This window comes from Kogia breviceps, chromosome 18, assembly GCF_026419965.1.
Source record: "Kogia breviceps isolate mKogBre1 chromosome 18, mKogBre1 haplotype 1, whole genome shotgun sequence".
Taxonomy (NCBI): domain Eukaryota; kingdom Metazoa; phylum Chordata; class Mammalia; order Artiodactyla; family Physeteridae; genus Kogia; species Kogia breviceps.
This window is the reverse complement of record NC_081327.1, coordinates 9,192,376-9,209,870: the sequence shown is the minus strand read 5'-3', so window position 1 is coordinate 9,209,870 and position 17,495 is coordinate 9,192,376. Positions and strand designations below refer to the sequence as shown.

Here is a 17,495-nt window from a genome sequence, read left to right as displayed (position 1 = left end):
CATGGGCTCAGTAGTTGTGGCTTGCGGGCTGTAGAGCGCAGGCTCGGTAGTTGTGGCGCACGGGCTTAGTTGCTCCGCGGCATGTGGGATCTTCCCAGACCAGGGCTCGAACCTGTGTCCCCTGCGTTAGCAGGTGGATTCTTAACCACTGCACCACCAGGGAAGCCCTGTAAACATATACTCTTTTTTTTTTTTTTTTTTTTTTTTTTTTGCGGTACGTGGGCCTCTCACTGTTGTGGCCTCTCCCATTGCAGAGCACAGGCTCTGGACGCACAGGCTCGGTGGCCACGGCTCACAGGCCCAGCCGCTCCGCAGCATGTGGGATCCTCCCGGACCGGGGCACAAACCCGTGTCCCCTGCATCGGCAGGCAGACTCTCAACCACTGCGCCACCAGGGAAGCCCAAACATATTCTCTTAAAAGCATTGAAGAATGGACAAGACTGCAGACTTACCAGGCAAAAACTGAAAGGAAGATGGGAACCAAAGAAGTAAAGAAGGACTTCCCTGGTGACACAGTGGTTAAGAATCCACCTGCCAATGCAGGGGACATGGGTTCGAGCCCTGGTCTGGGAAGATCCCACATGCCGCAGGGCAGCTAAGCCCGTGCGCCACAACTACTGAAGCCCAGGTACCTAGAGCCCGTGCTTGGCAACAAGAGAAGCCACCGCAATGAGAAACCCGTGCACTGCAACGAAGAGTGGCCCCCGCTTGCTGCAACTAGAGAAAACCCACGCGCTGCAACTAGAGAAAGCCCGCATGCAGCAACGAAGACCCAACGCAGCCAAAAATAAAGAAATAAAATAAAATAATTGATTAATTTAAAAAAGAATATATGTTTACATATATATACAAACTTGATTAAAAATGTATAAGAAAATAGACGAACATATAGAATATGTTGCTCTATCGAGATATATAATTGTAAATGTAAAACTGGTGTTAGTATATTCTTACTATATTAATTTTTATCAAGCTTTTTCAAGTTGTTTCCAACAGGAAAGTTCGTCTGAATAACCTAGCCCGGTGTTACTAAAAATAGGGACTCACCCATTACTTACCGTTTGCTTCTGCAGTTTTCAGTTGATTTGTCGTTCTGAAATGTTGCTCTCCCTAATGTCTGCGTCTCTAAAGCGCTGGGATTCCAGGGTGTAGGGTTGTCACACTTTGGGATTCCAGGGGACTGGGACGTTAGGTTTCCTAGTTCTGAGGTTTCGAGGGTCGAAGCCCCTGCAGCCCTGTGGCCGCCAGACTCCAGGGAGTCGGTGCCAGGCGTCTGGGGTCTGTCCCCGGGCATGACCTTTGGGGGCATCTTGTCTTCTCAGCAGCCCTGCAACTGCCTTCTCAGGGACCCTTCCTACTTGATCAGCCTGGCCCGGGTCAGGCCGCAGCAGGTGCTGAGCCAGAAGGTCAAGCAGATCCACGTTGGAAAGAAAAGGCACAGGGACTCACCGCGTGCCCTGCTTGCCTCCTCAGGATCTTCATCATCTGGGCCATCAGCAGCTGGTTCCGCCGCGGGCCGGCCCCTCAGGACCAGGCAGGGCCCGGAGGAGCCCCACGCGTCGCCAGCCGCAACCTGTTCCCCAAAGACACTTTAATGGTAACCACCGGCTGGGAGGCCAGACCCGGGAGAGGAGCGGGGGGAGGTGTGGGGCAGTGACATGGGCTGTCGGGCCCGACGCGGTCCCTGGTCACTGTCAGGTCTGTGAACGGGTCCAGGGTTGAGAGACTCCAGGTGCAGCTTCAGCCCCGTAAAATCTGAGTCACTCAGGTGACGCATAAGGAACAAGTAATCCTTTTGGGTTTGTGGTGGTGGTCTTTCTGCACAGAAGGACTTGGCTCAGGGGCGTCTGCAGCAGGTGCTCTAACCTCAGTAACCTCGACTTCTCCCACCTTTGCGGTTCTCTGCAGCTCTGGGGTTCCTGATTTCATGGAATTCTGGCCAGCAGGCTGACCACCACGCAGCTGTTCTTTATCAGTGGGCCTCCTGGGCTCTGGGCAAAGGTGGCCACGGGGACTTGGGAAAGGAGGGAGTTCTGAGGCCAGCTCCCCAGTTCCCCTCGGTTCTCAGTAGCCGGCTGACACTCCTGCACATCTTGACTGTGCTTCATCCATAAGGCTGCACAGCTCTGACCGAGAAGCCCATGAGAGGCTGAGAGGGACAGTGATTCAGGGAGGTCTGGATCCTTTCTAACCCCACATTCTAATTGGCAGGCCGGCCATTGTTTAATTGTTTTTTGCTCTTAGACGTCACAGACTCAGACCAGGACAGACGTGGCGGGGGTATGAGGAAAGGGAAAGTTTATTCTACTAGCTGCTGCTCTTCTCTCCACTAACTCCCGCCGCCCCCCGCAGATTGTTCCTGTCAGTGGCTGTTGCTGCCACAGCTCTTCATCTGCTCTTTGTCTGTCGACCTGCAGAGGGCCCTACAAGCAGCCCTGACTAAGCTCCCCCCGCTTCCCCCCCAACAGAACCTGCACGTGTACATCTCAGAGCACGAGCACTTTACAGACTTTAACGCCGCGTCAGCGCTCTTCTGGGAGCAGCACGACCTCGTGTACGGCGACTGGACTAGCGGCGCGAACTCAGACGGCTGCTACGAGCACTTTGCTGAGCTCGACATCCCTCAGGTGGGGCGGCTTCTGGTCTCTGGCCCCACGGCTGCTCGGCTAGCGCTCAGGGCATCTCCTTGAGCCGGCTCCCAGCCCTGCAGCCGGGAGTCCAGGTCCCAGGCCTGGCTCTCCTCTCAGTTCACATGCTTTGTGACCACAGACAGGTCCCTGAGGCCTCTGGGCCTGTCCCCACCACGCCTCCATGTGGATGGAGTTGGAATCGGCCTAGGATCCTCCCACCTGCCTTCAGGGTTGTGTAAATCTGTGCTGTAAACCAGTGAAAGATTAGTAATCATCCCTGGGGGTGGCCAGTCAGCCAGCCTGGTTTGAAAATAATAGTTCATGTCGATTAAGTGCCTACTACATACAGGGCACCAGCCTAGGCTGACTGGTGGAAACCTCCCAGCAACCCTAGGAAGTGGGAACTATTACTTCCCATTTGACTGATGAGGAAACTGAGGTGCAGAGAAGCCCCCCCCCCCCCACAAGGTCACACAGCCAGTGTGAACTGAACTGAACTCAGGCTGTCTGGCTCTGGACTCTGGCAGCCCCAGTTCAAATCCTGCCTCCTCCAGGCAGCTCTCCCTGACACTCAGGCTCAGCCGGCACCCTCTCTGGGCTCCCCAACCCAAGCCGTGCCAGCTCTAGGGGGTTGTCACTACCTGAATACGGATCTGTTTTCCCCATGGGACCATCTTGGTCACAGCTCTGTCCCCAGCTCTGCCCAGCGGAGGACTGGGTGCAGAATCAGTGGCTGTTGAATACTCAATGCATTTGATGAATCTGTGGATGTTGACGTCTCTTTGGGGCTGCTCTCTCATTCCTTTCTCCCCATCAAGTCTTCTCCTCAGCCTCCTGGGGAGGAGGGAGCCTCTCTGCTCTGTGTGGCTCTGTCTAGGTCTGTTTGGGTGGCTGGAAGCAGTGGGTGGATGCATTCTTTCTGAGGCAGGTAGGGTAGCCCGTGCTGAGAGGTGGCTCCCACTGAGACTTCCTGTGCAGCCCCCAGACCCCAACCCCAGATCTGAGGAAGACTGAGGGGCAGTGAGCCCGGCAGTGAGAGCAGCTTCCGAGCGCTTGGTGCTAACCCTCCTTCCCAGCTCCGTGATGGGAGGGTGTCTAAGTTGTACTTGGTTTTAATTTATGGAGGTGACTGAGCAGCGACACAGGCCAATGCCATTGGAAGAAGAATTTACTACTTACATTTCCCGAGAGGAGGGGGCCCCCTCACTACGCAGGGCCGCACGGGGAAGCCCCAGGTTTGGACAGGAGCAGAGGGGCAAGGGGAGGCCTAGGCTGGAGCTTTTATTGAGGTTTCCACAGGAGAGGCAGGGCAGGTGGGGAAACACCTTAGGACTGGCCTGCTTGGTTGACGTTCGGGCTCTGGGCTAGAGGGGTGGTCTGCAGTTGTCTGGTACCTGCCCTGAGTGATTCAGTGCGGCCTGGCGTGTGAGAGTCAGCTAAAGGGGGTGCCTGGGGTGTGGACTTGGGTTTGCTGGTTTGCATTTTAAAGGTATGTTCGAAGGCAGGCGAGTTGTTTGTTATTTCCAGGAATCAGCCAGCCCTGGGACGGGTGGTCTCTCCCCTGCCAGGTGTGAAAACAGCAAGAAATATAAAAACATGGTTGACACAGAGGTGGACTTAAAAGGCAGGGAAGTGAGGACACAGCGTGGCCAGGTAAATCCCAGCTCACCACGAAGGTCAGACAGAGAGGCCGCAGTGCGGCCTCGGCCACCCACCCTGCGCCTCAGCCAGGTGGGCCACCCCGCTTCCATTTCCTCATCTGGGTGGGTGTGGCAGGGGGATGAGAATTGAAGGTGAAAGGCCCGGGCAGAGAGGTAGGACACAGACGGTGAGAGGCAGGGCCACGGGAGAGCCCACAGACTGGGTTCGGATCCACTCACTCGCTGCACGTAGCCTCTCTGTGTGAGCCCCAGTCACCGCATCTGGAAAATGGGAAATAACACGACCCAGTGCCCAAGGTTTACGTGAGTTATACGGATGTGAACTCACTGGATTGGGCAGTTACCATTTGAAGTGCCAGAGTGGAACCTGGCCTTCGTTGTTTTACCGTTTAGTGAATTAAGGCTGCTGACGTTTATTGAGCTCCTATTCTGTGCTTGAGTGACCGTGCTTAGTGCGCTCAGATAATCCTTACAGCCCTGCCGTGCCCTCGGTGCTGATGATCTGCGTCCTGCAGGTGGGCCCTGAGGCTCAGCGAGCCGAAGCCTGAGGCCACACAGCCATTGTGTGCTAGAGCCTGGTTTTGAATTTGAGCCTAACTCCAGTGTCTGGCCCCTAACCGCTTAACTACACTGCCCACCCTGAACACTCAGTAGACGGAGGTGGGGAAGCCGCGGGGGGCGGGCGTCACGAGGGGCTTCACTGTTCCTTGTCCCCGTCGGACCGCCTTGCAGAGCGTCCAGCAGAACGGCTCCATCTATATCCACGTCTACTTCACCAAGAGCGGCTTCCACCCAGACCCCCGGCAGAAGGCGCTGTACCGCCGGCTCGCCACGGTGCACATGTCTCGGAGTAAGTCCCCCTCCGTCCTGGGGCCCCCGTGGTGCTGCGGGCCTGGACCCCCAGCTCCACGAGGGCAGGCAGGGACCCTGTGCTCAGGGAGGCCGGGGTTGGTGGCCGGGCTCGAACCCCACGTACCCTGCATGCCTCTGGACACCCGCGGGCAGGCAGGAGAGGAATCGGCTTAGAAAGAGCAGGTGAAGAAAGGGACTTCCAAGAAGAGGAAGGGCGAGGCCGGCGTGTGCACAGTACCGGGCCTGGTAGAGCAGACACTCTGGAATAGTCTGTGAGAGAACAATGGCTAGATTAAATGAGCAGAGGGAGACTGGAGGGCCCTTTGCCATCAGTTGCATCCGGTGTGCTCTCCGTGATCGCATCTGTGTCGGCCGCTCTTGGAATGGGTGCTGCACGGTGACCGCCCTGGGGGCTCCCGCGGGGCCGTGCGAGGCTCCCAGGCTGCAGGTTTGAGTGCATCCCGCGTGGCTGCGCTGTGAGCCTCCGCCCCAGCACGTGCACCTCTGAGTAGGGCCTCCCTTGACGAGGCAAGCTGGTGAGGGCCACGTCACCGGACAGGCCCCGTTCTCACCTCGCTGGCCACCCTCCTGGTGCCCCCCTGAGAATCCTGATCACGTGAGCAAACCGCAGGACTACCGGTGACCCCAAGAAGCCCTGGGTCAGAACGGTGGCCATTTGGGACTTCTGACACGGCCTCATTTTGAAACAGATTCTCTCTGCCCAGGGCATCTTCTTTAAAAAAAATTTTTTTTTTAATCTCTTGTTATAAGTACATGGTTTAAAATTCAAGTAATTTAACCGGACAGCGACACTCACCTGTGTCCTGCTCTCCCCCTCTGGCGTTCCCCCAGTTTCCACTCCCCACAGGCAACTGCTTTAGCTGTTTCTGCTACTTAATCTCCAGGGCTCCCAAGAATGAGATGATAGTGTAACTTCTTGGTTTTTCAGTTTTGACATTGTCTCCTGACTTCCTACTCTGAAAGAGGAAATCTCAACTCAGGGACATAATTTGATTAGATTCATATTCAGCATTCAAATGGCTTTGAGCATGTGACTCTTCTTCCCGCCTGAACCATACAGTGTGTGTAGTTTATTTTTCCTTTCCTGTCCAGCGTCTCCTTTCCCATGAGGTTAATAATTGTCGGCATTTTTTTGCCCGCCCTTTGTGTCTTTTGTCCTTGAGTCCACTGTCTCCTCATCGGCAGTTGTGGGACTCTCTCGCTGCACTCCAGTTTCAGCAGATCTAGAGAAGAGACAGCCCCCCACACCCTCCTCCCGAAAGCCCTCCGTTCCCTTCATGTGAATTTTGCGTGCCCCACCTCGCTTTGATTCTGCCGCGCCTGTGGACTTGGTTAAGATCCCTCTGGCTGTTTTGTGTGGCGCAGCGACAGGTGTACTTTAATTTGCATGGGTTTGGTCTTTTCCTGCCTCTTCTGGTATAAAAATAACCCAAAGGATGAGAATTTTTTTTTGTGACCATCTACACTGGATGAAACAAAACTCTCGTGACCGTACGTCAGTGCCCAGAGCTGATTTGGAAAAGTCCCCCAGGTGTGCTAAGCGCTGTTCTAAGCAAGTATGTCTGCGGACCGTGCTCTGTAGGGCGTTCCGCCCGCCCGGCTGGCTGGCTGGCTTCCGTGGAGCGCATCTGCGAAGAGGCGGGCAGAGGCGGGCTGAGGGGGTGTGGCCTTCAGGGGCCATCCCCACGGAGGTGTCCCCGAAAGTCTGGGTTACATGTGCCTGACGCTTCAGAGGTTGCTTTTTTTTTTTTTTTTTTTTTGGTGGGGGGGGGGTACGCGGGCCTCTCACTGTTGTGGCCTCTCCCGTTGCGGAGCACAGGCTCCGGACGTACCGGCTCAGCGGCCATGGCTCACGGGCCCAGCCGCTCCGCGGCATGTGGGATCTTCCCGGACCGGGGCACGAACCCGTGTCCCCTGCATTGACAGGCAGATTCTCAACCACTGCGCCACCAGGGAAGCCCCAGAGGTTGCTTTGACTGTGACCCAGGTGGGCGGCCACTCGCTTGCGTCCCAGTCACACCCATCAGTCACACTCAGTGCCAGCATCTTCTGTGGTTTCGTCTCTGGTGAATGTGATCCGTGTCACTGTGTGGTGAGGTCGTGTCCATGGTCAGCGTGACAGATGTTGGTGTGGTCTGCAAAATAGACTCTGCAGCCTGTGGACCCGAGAAACCACCAGGACCCCCCAGGCTTGCCTCACACCTGGGCCCCCTTAGGGCAGGGGCTTGAAGCTGGCCACCGGCCCACTCCAGGGCACAGAGCGAGAGTGTGGGATCGGAAGAGCCCCCTCCTCCCTTCCCCAAAGGGCCAGTGATCAGCACAGTAGCACAGTACTGTCCCAGGGGGATACAGTGCCCGCACTGTAAGGCATTGTAAGTTTTCTAAGTGGCCACGTTAAAAAAAAAAAAAAAAAAGACCATAAAATGAACGTTAGTAATTTATTGAGGTCAACGTGTTGTCATGTCAACATGTAATCAGTATAAAAAAATTAACGAGGTATTTTCACTCTTCTTTTTCCTGCGCTAAGTTTCAAATTCCAGTGTGTGTTTTGCACTCACAGCACGTTTCAGTTTCAACCAGCCACAGCGTCAGTGCTCAGGGTATAGTTTAACTCCAAGAAAAGGGGGCTTCTTCCTCCCTACAGAAGCCAGGTCCATCTCATGTCATAACCCCATCTGGATGCCACCAAGTTGCAGAATGTTCTCCACCTGAGCCAAAGCCTCTCGCCTCTGGGGCTGGCCGGGCACGGTCCCTCCCTTCCCTGGACAGCCTCTCATGGGTGTGGAAGACAGCAGCGGGAGCATGTCCCCGGGGAATTTATTCTCCAGGATGCCCACCCTTGGGTGTTTACTGCTTTCCCCTGACGTGGGAGCAAGGTCTCAAATGCGTTAATTGTGATAGAAGTGATGGGATGATATTCATGGGAACCATAAGAGCAGCTGGCCCCCGGGCTGAAACCCTGAGTCAATTCCCAGAAGTGGTTTTGAACTTGAGCTCGTCCACAGAATCCAGAGGCCCCTGGTTCTGAGCAGGTGGGAGGGATCTGGGCCCTGTGGCATGTGTCAGTGTGACATGCAGGGGTGCTCTGCTGGCCGGGCTCTGTAGAGCAGAGAGCCACTTCCCAGTGGTCCTGCCCAGGAGAGGCGAGGCTTTAATCCCCCTCCTCCAGAGGGGGGACTGAGGCCAGGGAGGTGATGCAGCTCACCAGCATCCCTCAGTTCATGGGGGACAGAGCCAGGGTGTGACCCCAGGGCTCCCGCTCGTGGCCAGCTCCCCCTGCCATTTCCCCATCTCTCCCTGGCACCTGGGGGCAGGACGGAGAAGTCACAGGAGGGACAGGCCATGTGTTGTCCCAGCATAAGGAGGAGCTGAAGAGTTACTACCCAGACCAGGGCGGAGGCAGGGAGACGGAGCACGACCAGGCACCAGCCCTGTCCTCCTGGCAGGTCTTGGCAGGGTTTGGGGCGGGGTGGCAGGGAGCCGTGGCTGACCTGGCCTCTGCAAGAGGAAGTGAGGTCCACGCCTGCCCGGGGATTCACAGCCCCAAAGTACTTCTCGCGTTGGCGGCTCTGGGCTTCTCCGGCCCTGTCTCGGCCCACCTGTTTACATTTATCGATGCTGCTGTTCGTCACTGGTGGGGGATACGGCAGGGCCCCAAACGGGCCCAGCCCCACCTGGGGTTTGCAGACTGGTTGAGGGGACAGACAGCAAACAAGTAAACCAGCGGGCAGGTGAACCACTGGGTCGTGATGAACTGTTGTGAAGGAAACAGAAGTGGCGAGGAGCTCGCCTGGGCTCCGGGAGCCGCCTTCAGTGGAGTGGGCGGAAGGGACGTTTAACCAGGGGCTGGCGGGGGCAGGAGGAGCCAACCAGGGAGATTCCAGCCACGCCGGATCCCCGCCGGGGAGGCGCAGCAGCACATCTGCAGGCCCAAGGTCGGCGCGTTTGAGGAGGAAGGAGCGGGGTGTGCAAGGAGGAGAGGTGGCGAGGGCTGAGGTTGGTGGGGCCGTGGTGAGCACCTCAGAGGCCCTGCCCGGGGCAGCAGGAGCTGTCTAGGATTCTGAGGCCGTGGGATGACTCGGTCGGTTACTTGGATCTTAGGGGCAAGAGTGGCCACTGGGAGGCCAGTGGGGAGGTGAAGGCGGTCATCCAGGAGGGGGCGCCGTGGCCGCCCTGGGGTGGGGCTCTGGAGGTGGGAGGCAGTGCTCGGATCTGAGGCATGTGCCGGAGGGGACGTTCACTCGGGGTGGGCTGTTGGAACAGATGCAGCAAATCCTGGAGGAGGAGGCTCCTGGGGCAATTTGGTGGATGCCAGTGTCACTCTAAAGATGGGGAACCTGGGGCTGGGGTGCGATTTGAGAAGGCGGTGCAGGCTTTCTGGTTGCCGTTATCGTCGGTTGGCGGGTGGAAGGGTGGGAGCCGGGTGGGCAGAGGTCTGGGGCCTGGGTCCCGCGAGCGCCAGCAGGTCTCACATCCGCCCCCTTTCCCTGCCTCCTCGCCCTCAGTGATCAACAAATACAAGCGCCGGCGGTTTCAGAAAACCAAGAACCTGTTGACGGGAGAGACGGAAGCTGACCCAGAAATGATCAAGGTAAACACGAGCAGAGCCGTCGCGTTCTGGGGGTGCCGTCCGGCCCGTTCCCAGCCCAGCAGCCAGACCACGGGGGTTGTCTTCTGACACCACCGCTGAGCCGCTGGCAGCCGGGGGCTTTCACCTCTCTGAGCCTCAGTTTCCCTCCCTGGAAACTGTGTTAGAACGTAGAGCTAGCTCTCAGGGAGTAGGGGCGTTGCTGGCGAGGTTACAGCTGACCTCCAGCAGTGGCAGGGCGGGTGCTCTGTGTGCCGTACACGCATCCACCTGGAAGCCTCGCGCCAGCCCTGTTGGGTGGGTCCCGTCACAAGGAGACTTACACGAAGTATCACAGCCAGGAAGGGAAGTGGCAGGGCCGGGATTCACACCCACGCAGCCGGACCCCAGAGCCCGGGGCTCGGCCCGGCACAGATGAGGTACCCGCTAACGTGGCTCCAGAAGGAATACTCCCGGTTAATCCGGGGATGTTAACCCGTGGTGGCCCCAAGAGTCTTCCTCTCTCCACGAGGTGGTTCCAGGTGGGAGGGCGGCTCCTGAGTATGGAGGCTACACGCGGGTCCCACGCTTGGGCGGTCATGAGGCTGCACTTTGCAGCCTGGTGCGCCGTCCCATCCAGATGGGCAGGCCTGGGTTTTCTGCTCCGTCAGGTGGCTGGGGGGGAGCCAGGGCAGCGGGGCCTAGAGGCTGGCGCGGGGACTGGCCAGGGTGAGCCCTCGGCCGGCCGGCGCTGTGGTGGTTGCTCTTCTGCTGTCGCGACTGTCACGGGAGTCCTCAGGAGGAAGTGAGCAGGTGCCTCTGAGACCCACCCCCCCCCCCGTCTCCCCTCAGAGGGCCGAGGATTACGGGCCTGTGGAGGTGATCTCCCACTGGCACCCCAACATCACCATCAACATTGTGGACGACCACACGCCGTGGGTGAAAGGCAGCGTGCCTCCTCCCCTGGACCAGTGTGAGCCCCTGGCCGCCCGCTCGGGCTCCTGGCCCCGCCCCCAGCCTGAGATCTCCACCCTCCCAAGCTGCCTGCCCCGCCCCTCTAGACACTCCCCTTTCTCTCCCTCCCACACCCCCCGGTGACCCCAGCCCTGACCACCTTGCGCCCAGACTGGTCTCATCCAGCCATGAGCTGTTTTCGGAAAAAGTACATCCGTTGCCAGCCTTGGAAAGTGGGGCAGCATCGCTTAGGAACCCAGGTTTCCGACTTCCTTCCCTAAAGCCTGACGAGTGGAGAGCCTCGGGGTGGCCACAGTCGGGGGCTGAGCTGCAGCTGTCCCCTTCAGCCGGGGCCCGCCCAGCCCTCCCTAGCCTGCCCTCTCCCTGACTCCTTGGCACAGCCCGGAAATGTTCCCTGTGTCCCAGTCTCTGTCCCAGGGGCCCCACTGGGTCCCTGCAAACATCCGAATTTGACACCTTTGTCCTCGGAGGCTGAGGGGTCTCCCCACCCCCGTGGTGCCTGTGGCCTCTGGTCCAGGCTGAGTGGTAACCCCTGCCCCGTGTGCCTGCAGATGTGAAGTTTGACGCCGTGAGCGGTGACTACTACCCCATCGTCTACTTCAACGACTACTGGAACCTGCAGAAGGACTACTACCCCATCAACGAGAGCCTGGCCAGCCTGCCCCTCCGCGTCTCCTTCTGCCCACTCTCGCTCTGGCGCTGGCAGCTCTACGCCGCCCAGAGCACCAAGTCGCCCTGGAACTTCCTGGGCGACGAGCTGTACGAGCAGTCAGATGAGGAGCAGGACTCGGTGAAGGTGGGGCGGGCGGCAGGAGGGGAAGGGGAAGTGGGCCAGGCTGCCGGCCTGGGGACTGCTAGCTGATGCCCCCCTGCCCACAGTTTCACAACCTCCCAGCCACTCTCCCTGCAGTGGGTAGGAAACAGGCACTCGGCCCTCTGGCTCGGGCTGACTCTGGGGGTCCTGCCTCTGAGGCTTCCATGGTCCTCCTTTTTTTAAAAAAAAATTTATTTACTTATATTTGGCTGCGTTGGGTCTTCACTGCTGCTTACGGGCTTTTTCTAGTTGCAGTGACCGGGGGCTAACTCTTCGTTGCGGTGCGCAGGCTTCTCATTGTGGTGGCTTCTCTTGTTGTGGCACACGGGCTCAGTAGTTGTGGCTCACGGGCTCTAGAGCGCAGGCTCAGTAGTTGTGGCGCACGGGCTTAGTTGCTCCGCGGCATGTGGGATCTTCCTGGACCAGGGCTCGAACCCGTGTCCCCTGCATTGGCAGGCGGATTCTTAACCACTGCGCCACCAGGGAAGTCCCCGTGGTCCTCCTTGTCACGGCTTTTCTGTCTGCGAGGCCCGGCCCTCCGGGTGTGGACCTGCCCTCCCTGCTTCTGCGCCCCATGTTCTGCCTCCCTGGCTTCGGGCTCTGACTCCATGTGTCTCCTCCCACTCACTGTGTCCGTCAATGTCATTCTTCTCTGCCTGCGCCTGTCTTGCTGAGCCTGGGCTGTGCTTGCCGGGGGCTGTCTTTGGGGTTGGGTTTCTGTCCCCGGCTCGGACACTCCCTTCATCCCTCTCCGTTACTTCTCTGCCTGCCCCCACCACTGTCCCCACGCCTCCTCTGTCCCCCACCTTCCTGCCTCCCTCTCCGTGCATCCCTCGCCCGCCTCCCTGTGCCCATCTGCCCACCTCTGACCTGCTCTCCTCCCGGCCAGCACCGCGCCCCGCTGGGAAGCCCTGGGGTCAGGTCTGGGCAATATCAGCAGGTCCTTCCGGGGCCGCGAGCAAGGAGCGATGGGTCAGCTAATGAAGGCACTGCAGCGGTCAGCCCCCGGCCGGGGCACAGCAGTGCTCACAGCATCTCCCCCACCCCCACCCCAGGTTGCCCTCCTGGAGACCAACCCCTACCTGCTGGCGCTCACCATCATCGTGTCCATTGTCCACAGTGTCTTTGAGTTCCTGGCCTTCAAGAATGGTAAGGCTGGGGCCCCGGGCCCTGTGAGAGGCCGTGGGGGACTGGGGACAAGGGGTTGTGTTGTGGGAGGATAGGGCCTGCTCCCTCCCTTTTCCTCCCGGGCCCTCCCCCTGCCTGGGGCCTGTCAGCCCCGCTCTCCACCAACTCCCAGCCCAGAAACTCCCATCTACCGGGCGTGGTGCTGGGGGAGGGGCTGGGACTGGTGTTCTGGCAAAGGCCAGGACGGCCCGCCAGGAAGCAGGGCCGGGGAACTCCAAGGCTGGGAGCAGGGAAGCCCCAGAGCTGCTTCTGCCGCCCTGCCCGGCAGGCCGCCTGTTGGGGAAGACCCCTCGGGTTGAGTGGACAGGGCCCCCCTGAGTGGGAAAGTGACAGCCCTGTCCCAGAGGGCCCCGAGGTTCCAAAGGCCAACAGTGGTGATGGCCAGCGTTTGAGGGGGACCGGCCACGTGCCAGGCACGGTTGGGGCGCCCTCCGGTGAGCGCATTGAGCCCTGCAGCCACAGCCCCTTGAGGAGGCGTCGTTACCCCCGCGATCATAGCAAGGACCCGGAGGCCTGGGGAGGTCGGTTACTTGCCCACAGTCACACAGCTCCCAAGTGGCAAGGCCAGGATTTAGATCCAGGCAGCCTGCTCCAGCTCCCACCTCATACTCCAGGCCCTGCTGGCCACTTCTTCCTTCCCTAGAGAACCCCGGTCTGAAGGAGGCCTGCTGCTCTGCAGCTTCTGGAAGTGGCAGTAGTAATGGGTGTTATTATTATCATCATCGTTCTTATTAAGAGGACATTACCATGATTGAGTTACCTTCTGGAAAATTATGGCATCAAAACCGAGCAGTAAGTGGTGCTCACCCCGGCAGGGAGGCGTCTGTTAGCCGCGGTGCGTGGAGCCCTGGCTGTGCCAGGGTGGGCGCATGCCTGCAAACGCTCTTGCTGACTGCAAGCTGGATCCCCTAGGGTCCCTTTTTTCCTAATGACAGATGAAGGCACAGAGCGGGTGGTTACTTGCTCAGGGTCACAGAGCAAGGGCATGGGCCCTGGGCGAGCTCGGCCTTACACCCCGTGTTTGCTGCCTCTCTGGTCTGAGGCAGAGCTCGGATCCACCCACCCCCACCAGAACGCTGTCTTCAGACAGATTCTTCCCAGTTAGGATTGGGGGGTGTCCTGTGAGTGTCCCCTTCGTATCTCCTCAGGGTCTGATGGTTTGACGGGAGAGGTGTAAGCCTGCCGGGTGTGCTGGAGCTCTGGAATCAGTCAGAGCTGGGGGGGTGGCCAGCACCTGGGTCTCGCCCCTGTGTGACCTCGGGCACGGCTTCCCTCCTGGAAGACAGGCATCGTGCTGGGTCGGCTGTGGCAGCAAGTGTTGGACACACAGTCCAGGCAGAGTCCAGTGGTGCCGTTTTCCTCGTCTGGCCGATGGGAAGACCAGGGCTGGGAGGGGGGCTGAGCTGGGCCCTGCGGGGGGTGGCGGGGGCCTGGGAGAGTAGTACTGGAAGGAGCTTTGGTTGGAGAGCAGAGCCCATGGCCCCTGTGCATGTCCTGAGCGTGTCTGTGGGCTGGTCCCTTTTTTTTGGGGGGCCACATCTCGCAGCAGCATGCGGGATCTTAGTGCCCTGACCAGGGATTAAACCCACGCCCACCGCACTGGAAGTGCAGAGTCCTGGACCGCCAGGGAATGTGGGCTGGTTCCTTCACAGGTTCAGGGTGGTGGGCTGGAAGAGGCGGTCTTGAAGTGCATGTCCCAGACCTTCCCACCCAGCGGAGGCGCCACGGCGGACAGCTCAGGTCTGTTGTCACACAGGCCGGCTTCCATGCAGATTCTGCCAGGTCAGGCTGTGTGGCCTTAGGGGTGTGGCACTTAGCGACTGGGGAGCATCGGCACACGGCAGCAGTCACCGCCACCGGCAGTGCCAGTCAAGGGAGCGACCGCACCCTGGGGGGCAGGGTGTGTCCAGAGTGAGACTGCAGAGATCCTGCCTGCCTGGGGCTCCGGCTGGCGCCCGTGGAGCAGACTCTCACCGCCAGGGGGAGTAGCGTGCACCCTCCTCCCGCGGCAGACCCAGCGCTGCCCCGGGGGGTGTGAGGAGGACGGGGCTTGAGGGAGCTGCGGGACGGACGCGGAGGCCCCTCACCCTCCTGGCATCCTCCCCGACTCCTGTGCGCAGATATCCAGTTCTGGAACAGCCGGCAGTCCCTGGAGGGCCTGTCCGTGCGCTCCGTCTTCTTTGGCGTCTTCCAGTCTTTCGTGGTCCTCCTCTATATCCTGGACAACGAGACCAACTTCGTGGTCCAGGTCAGCGTCTTCATCGGGGTCCTCATCGACCTCTGGAAGATCACTAAGGTCATGGATGTCCGGGTAAGACCAGGCTGCCATGCTGTTTCAGAAGCTGCTGGGGGTTGGGAGCGGGTCGTGTGGCCCGGCCCGACCCTGGAGCTGCCCCCAGGGGATTCCCAACGCCTGCCACACTCCCAAGACCAAGGGGATTTTTGCACCAGGGGATTTTTCGGGTCACACGTGGGGCAGGGGAACTGGGAACAGTGGGGAAGGGCGGGAGCTGGAACTGGCTTGGGGGACAGGAGCCAGCGTGGCAGCTGACTGCAACCTCCCTCCCCGTCCGCAGCTGGACCGGGAGCACAAGGTGGCAGGACTCTTCCCCCGCCCAACCTTCAAAGACAAGTCAACATACGTTGAGTCTTCGACCAAAGTGTATGATGACGTGAGTGTCCCCAACAGTGGGCCCCAGGGAGGGTCTCCAGGTACCCACACGCTCCTGGGGGCCCAGGACACGGGCCAGGATGTCCACCTGTCGGCTGACAGGCCCATGCTTCGTGGCTTGCGTCACACCCTCTAGTGTCCCCTGCCTGCCACGTATATTTCCTGGCCGAGTCCAGAGTTCCCAGGGCCACTTGGAAATTCCCCCGGGCTGGCCTGCCAGACCAGGTGTGGGTGTGTGAGGGTGGGGAGCAGGGGTGCCAGGTGGGGCCCAAGGAGCTGGGTCCCAGCCCCACTCTGTGCCCCGCAGATGGCGTTCCGGTACCTATCTTGGATCCTCTTCCCGCTCCTGGGCTGCTATGCCGTCTACAGCCTCCTGTACCTGGAGCACAAGGGCTGGTACTCCTGGGTGCTCAGTATGCTCTATGGCTTCCTGCTGACCTTCGGTGAGCAGGCCCTCAGCGTACGCGGCCCCTGCAGGCGCCCAGCGGCGGTCCTCAGCCCCGTGCTGGGCCTCGCTGGGCCTCGGCACTGAGCGAGTCAGCCTGGCCCCACCCTCCCGGCACTTGGGGTCCGGTGCGGGAGACAGACAGACCTGTCTCCGGACAGGGACGCTTCAGGGGGAGCAGGGGTGGCACGTGGACAGCCTCAGAGAGGTGCCCGGTCCGGTCTGGGGGTCAGGGAGGGCTTCCGGGAAGCCTTGGACAGTGCATTTCAGTCCTCGTCCTCAGGGGAACGGACAGAGTGAACAAGCAGACAAGTGAGTTACAGCATGTGATGAGTGCTCTCCAGGGACCAGAGTGAGAGGGCCGTGGAGGCTGGTCAGGTGTCCCTGACCTCCATCATCACCTCTCCGAGGAGATGATATGTAAACTGAGGCCTGAAAGGTGCCGAGGAAGGAGCTGTGCAGAGATCTGTCAGAAGGCAGAGCAAGTCCGAAGGCCCTGAGGGAGGGTGTTGCCTGGGGTGTTGGAAGCAGCACGGGGGCCAGTGTGGCTGGAACAGAGTGAGTGAAGGGACAGAGGCCAGAAGTGCAGTCACAGGGGTGGGGGGTCAGGACGCCCCTCCCTCTGCTCACGGATGTCGCTTCCTCACCGCCGCAGGCTTCATCACCATGACACCCCAGCTCTTCATCAACTACAAGCTCCAGTCTGTGGCTCACCTGCCCTGGCGCATGCTCACCTACAAGGCCCTCAACACCTTCATCGATGACCTGTTCGCCTTTGTCATCAAGATGCCTGTTATGTACCGGATCGGCTGCCTGCGGGACGGTGAGGCCTGGTGGGCGGGGGGGGTGGGCTGGCCGGCAGGCTCCCAACCAGAGCTGGGCACGGGCAGGGCCCTGGTCTGAGGGAGGCGTGCCGGCCTCGGCCTGGGGGCTCAGCCCACTCTTTGCAGGACCCCCCTGCCCCGAGCCTGACAGCCGGGTGGGCCCTGCCCCTTCCCCTCACGCTGCCCCCTCACCCCACCCCCAGATGTGGTCTTCTTCATCTACCTCTACCAACGGTGGATCTACCGCGTCGACCCCACACGGGTGAACGAGTTTGGCATGAGTGGCGAGGCCCCGACAGCAGCAGGGGCCCTCCCGCCGGCCCCCGCCCCCACCACGACCACTGCCGCTGCCAGGGAGGAGGCCTCCGCACCCCCGCCCACCACGCCTCCCCAGGGGCCCAGCTCTGACAGCGAGCCCCAGGAGGCCCCTCCAAAGCCAGCAGAGGACAAAAAAAGGGATTAGCCGCTCCTGGTGACCCCCACCCCCGCCGCCTCGGCCCCCTCGCCTCCCCTCCCGGTCGCCCCTTCCCTGGACAGATCGGGCCGGGGCCCGGCGTGTGGTGTGGGGGCCAGGGCGTGTCGTCTGTGGAGGCGCCGTCTGTCTGTCTGTCCCTCCGTGTTTCCAGCCATCTCGCCCCGCCAGCCCAACACCATCGGGAATCATGGTGAAGCCGACGTGGCACTGCCGAGGGGGCGGGCCAGGCGGGGCGGGGGCCGGGCCCCTCTGTGGGACACCCACGGCCGTCCATCATCTTGTCCCTCCATCCCCCACCACTCCCTCCTCCCAGACGGCCGCCCTTTAACACAGTCTGGATTTAATAAATTCATATGGGTGTTTAACTTAAA

General features: G+C 60.1%; 1 protein-coding gene across 1 annotated transcript in view; it reads left to right on the top strand.

Annotated features, from left to right (window-relative positions):
• The window catches only part of CLPTM1 (CLPTM1 regulator of GABA type A receptor forward trafficking), a 29,312-nt gene extending 11,817 nt beyond the window's left edge, over positions 1-17,495 (top strand). The window contains exons 3-14 of the mRNA XM_059044541.2: positions 1,475-1,598; positions 2,470-2,628; positions 5,025-5,142; positions 9,671-9,756; positions 10,585-10,705; positions 11,259-11,503; positions 12,577-12,670; positions 14,830-15,020; positions 15,286-15,381; positions 15,688-15,823; positions 16,481-16,648; positions 16,853-17,495. Coding sequence (XP_058900524.1) covers positions 1,475-1,598; positions 2,470-2,628; positions 5,025-5,142; positions 9,671-9,756; positions 10,585-10,705; positions 11,259-11,503; positions 12,577-12,670; positions 14,830-15,020; positions 15,286-15,381; positions 15,688-15,823; positions 16,481-16,648; positions 16,853-17,112 — 1,798 coding nt within the window. The 3' untranslated portion in view covers positions 17,113-17,495. The remainder of the gene's footprint in view (positions 1-1,474; positions 1,599-2,469; positions 2,629-5,024; positions 5,143-9,670; positions 9,757-10,584; positions 10,706-11,258; positions 11,504-12,576; positions 12,671-14,829; positions 15,021-15,285; positions 15,382-15,687; positions 15,824-16,480; positions 16,649-16,852) is intronic.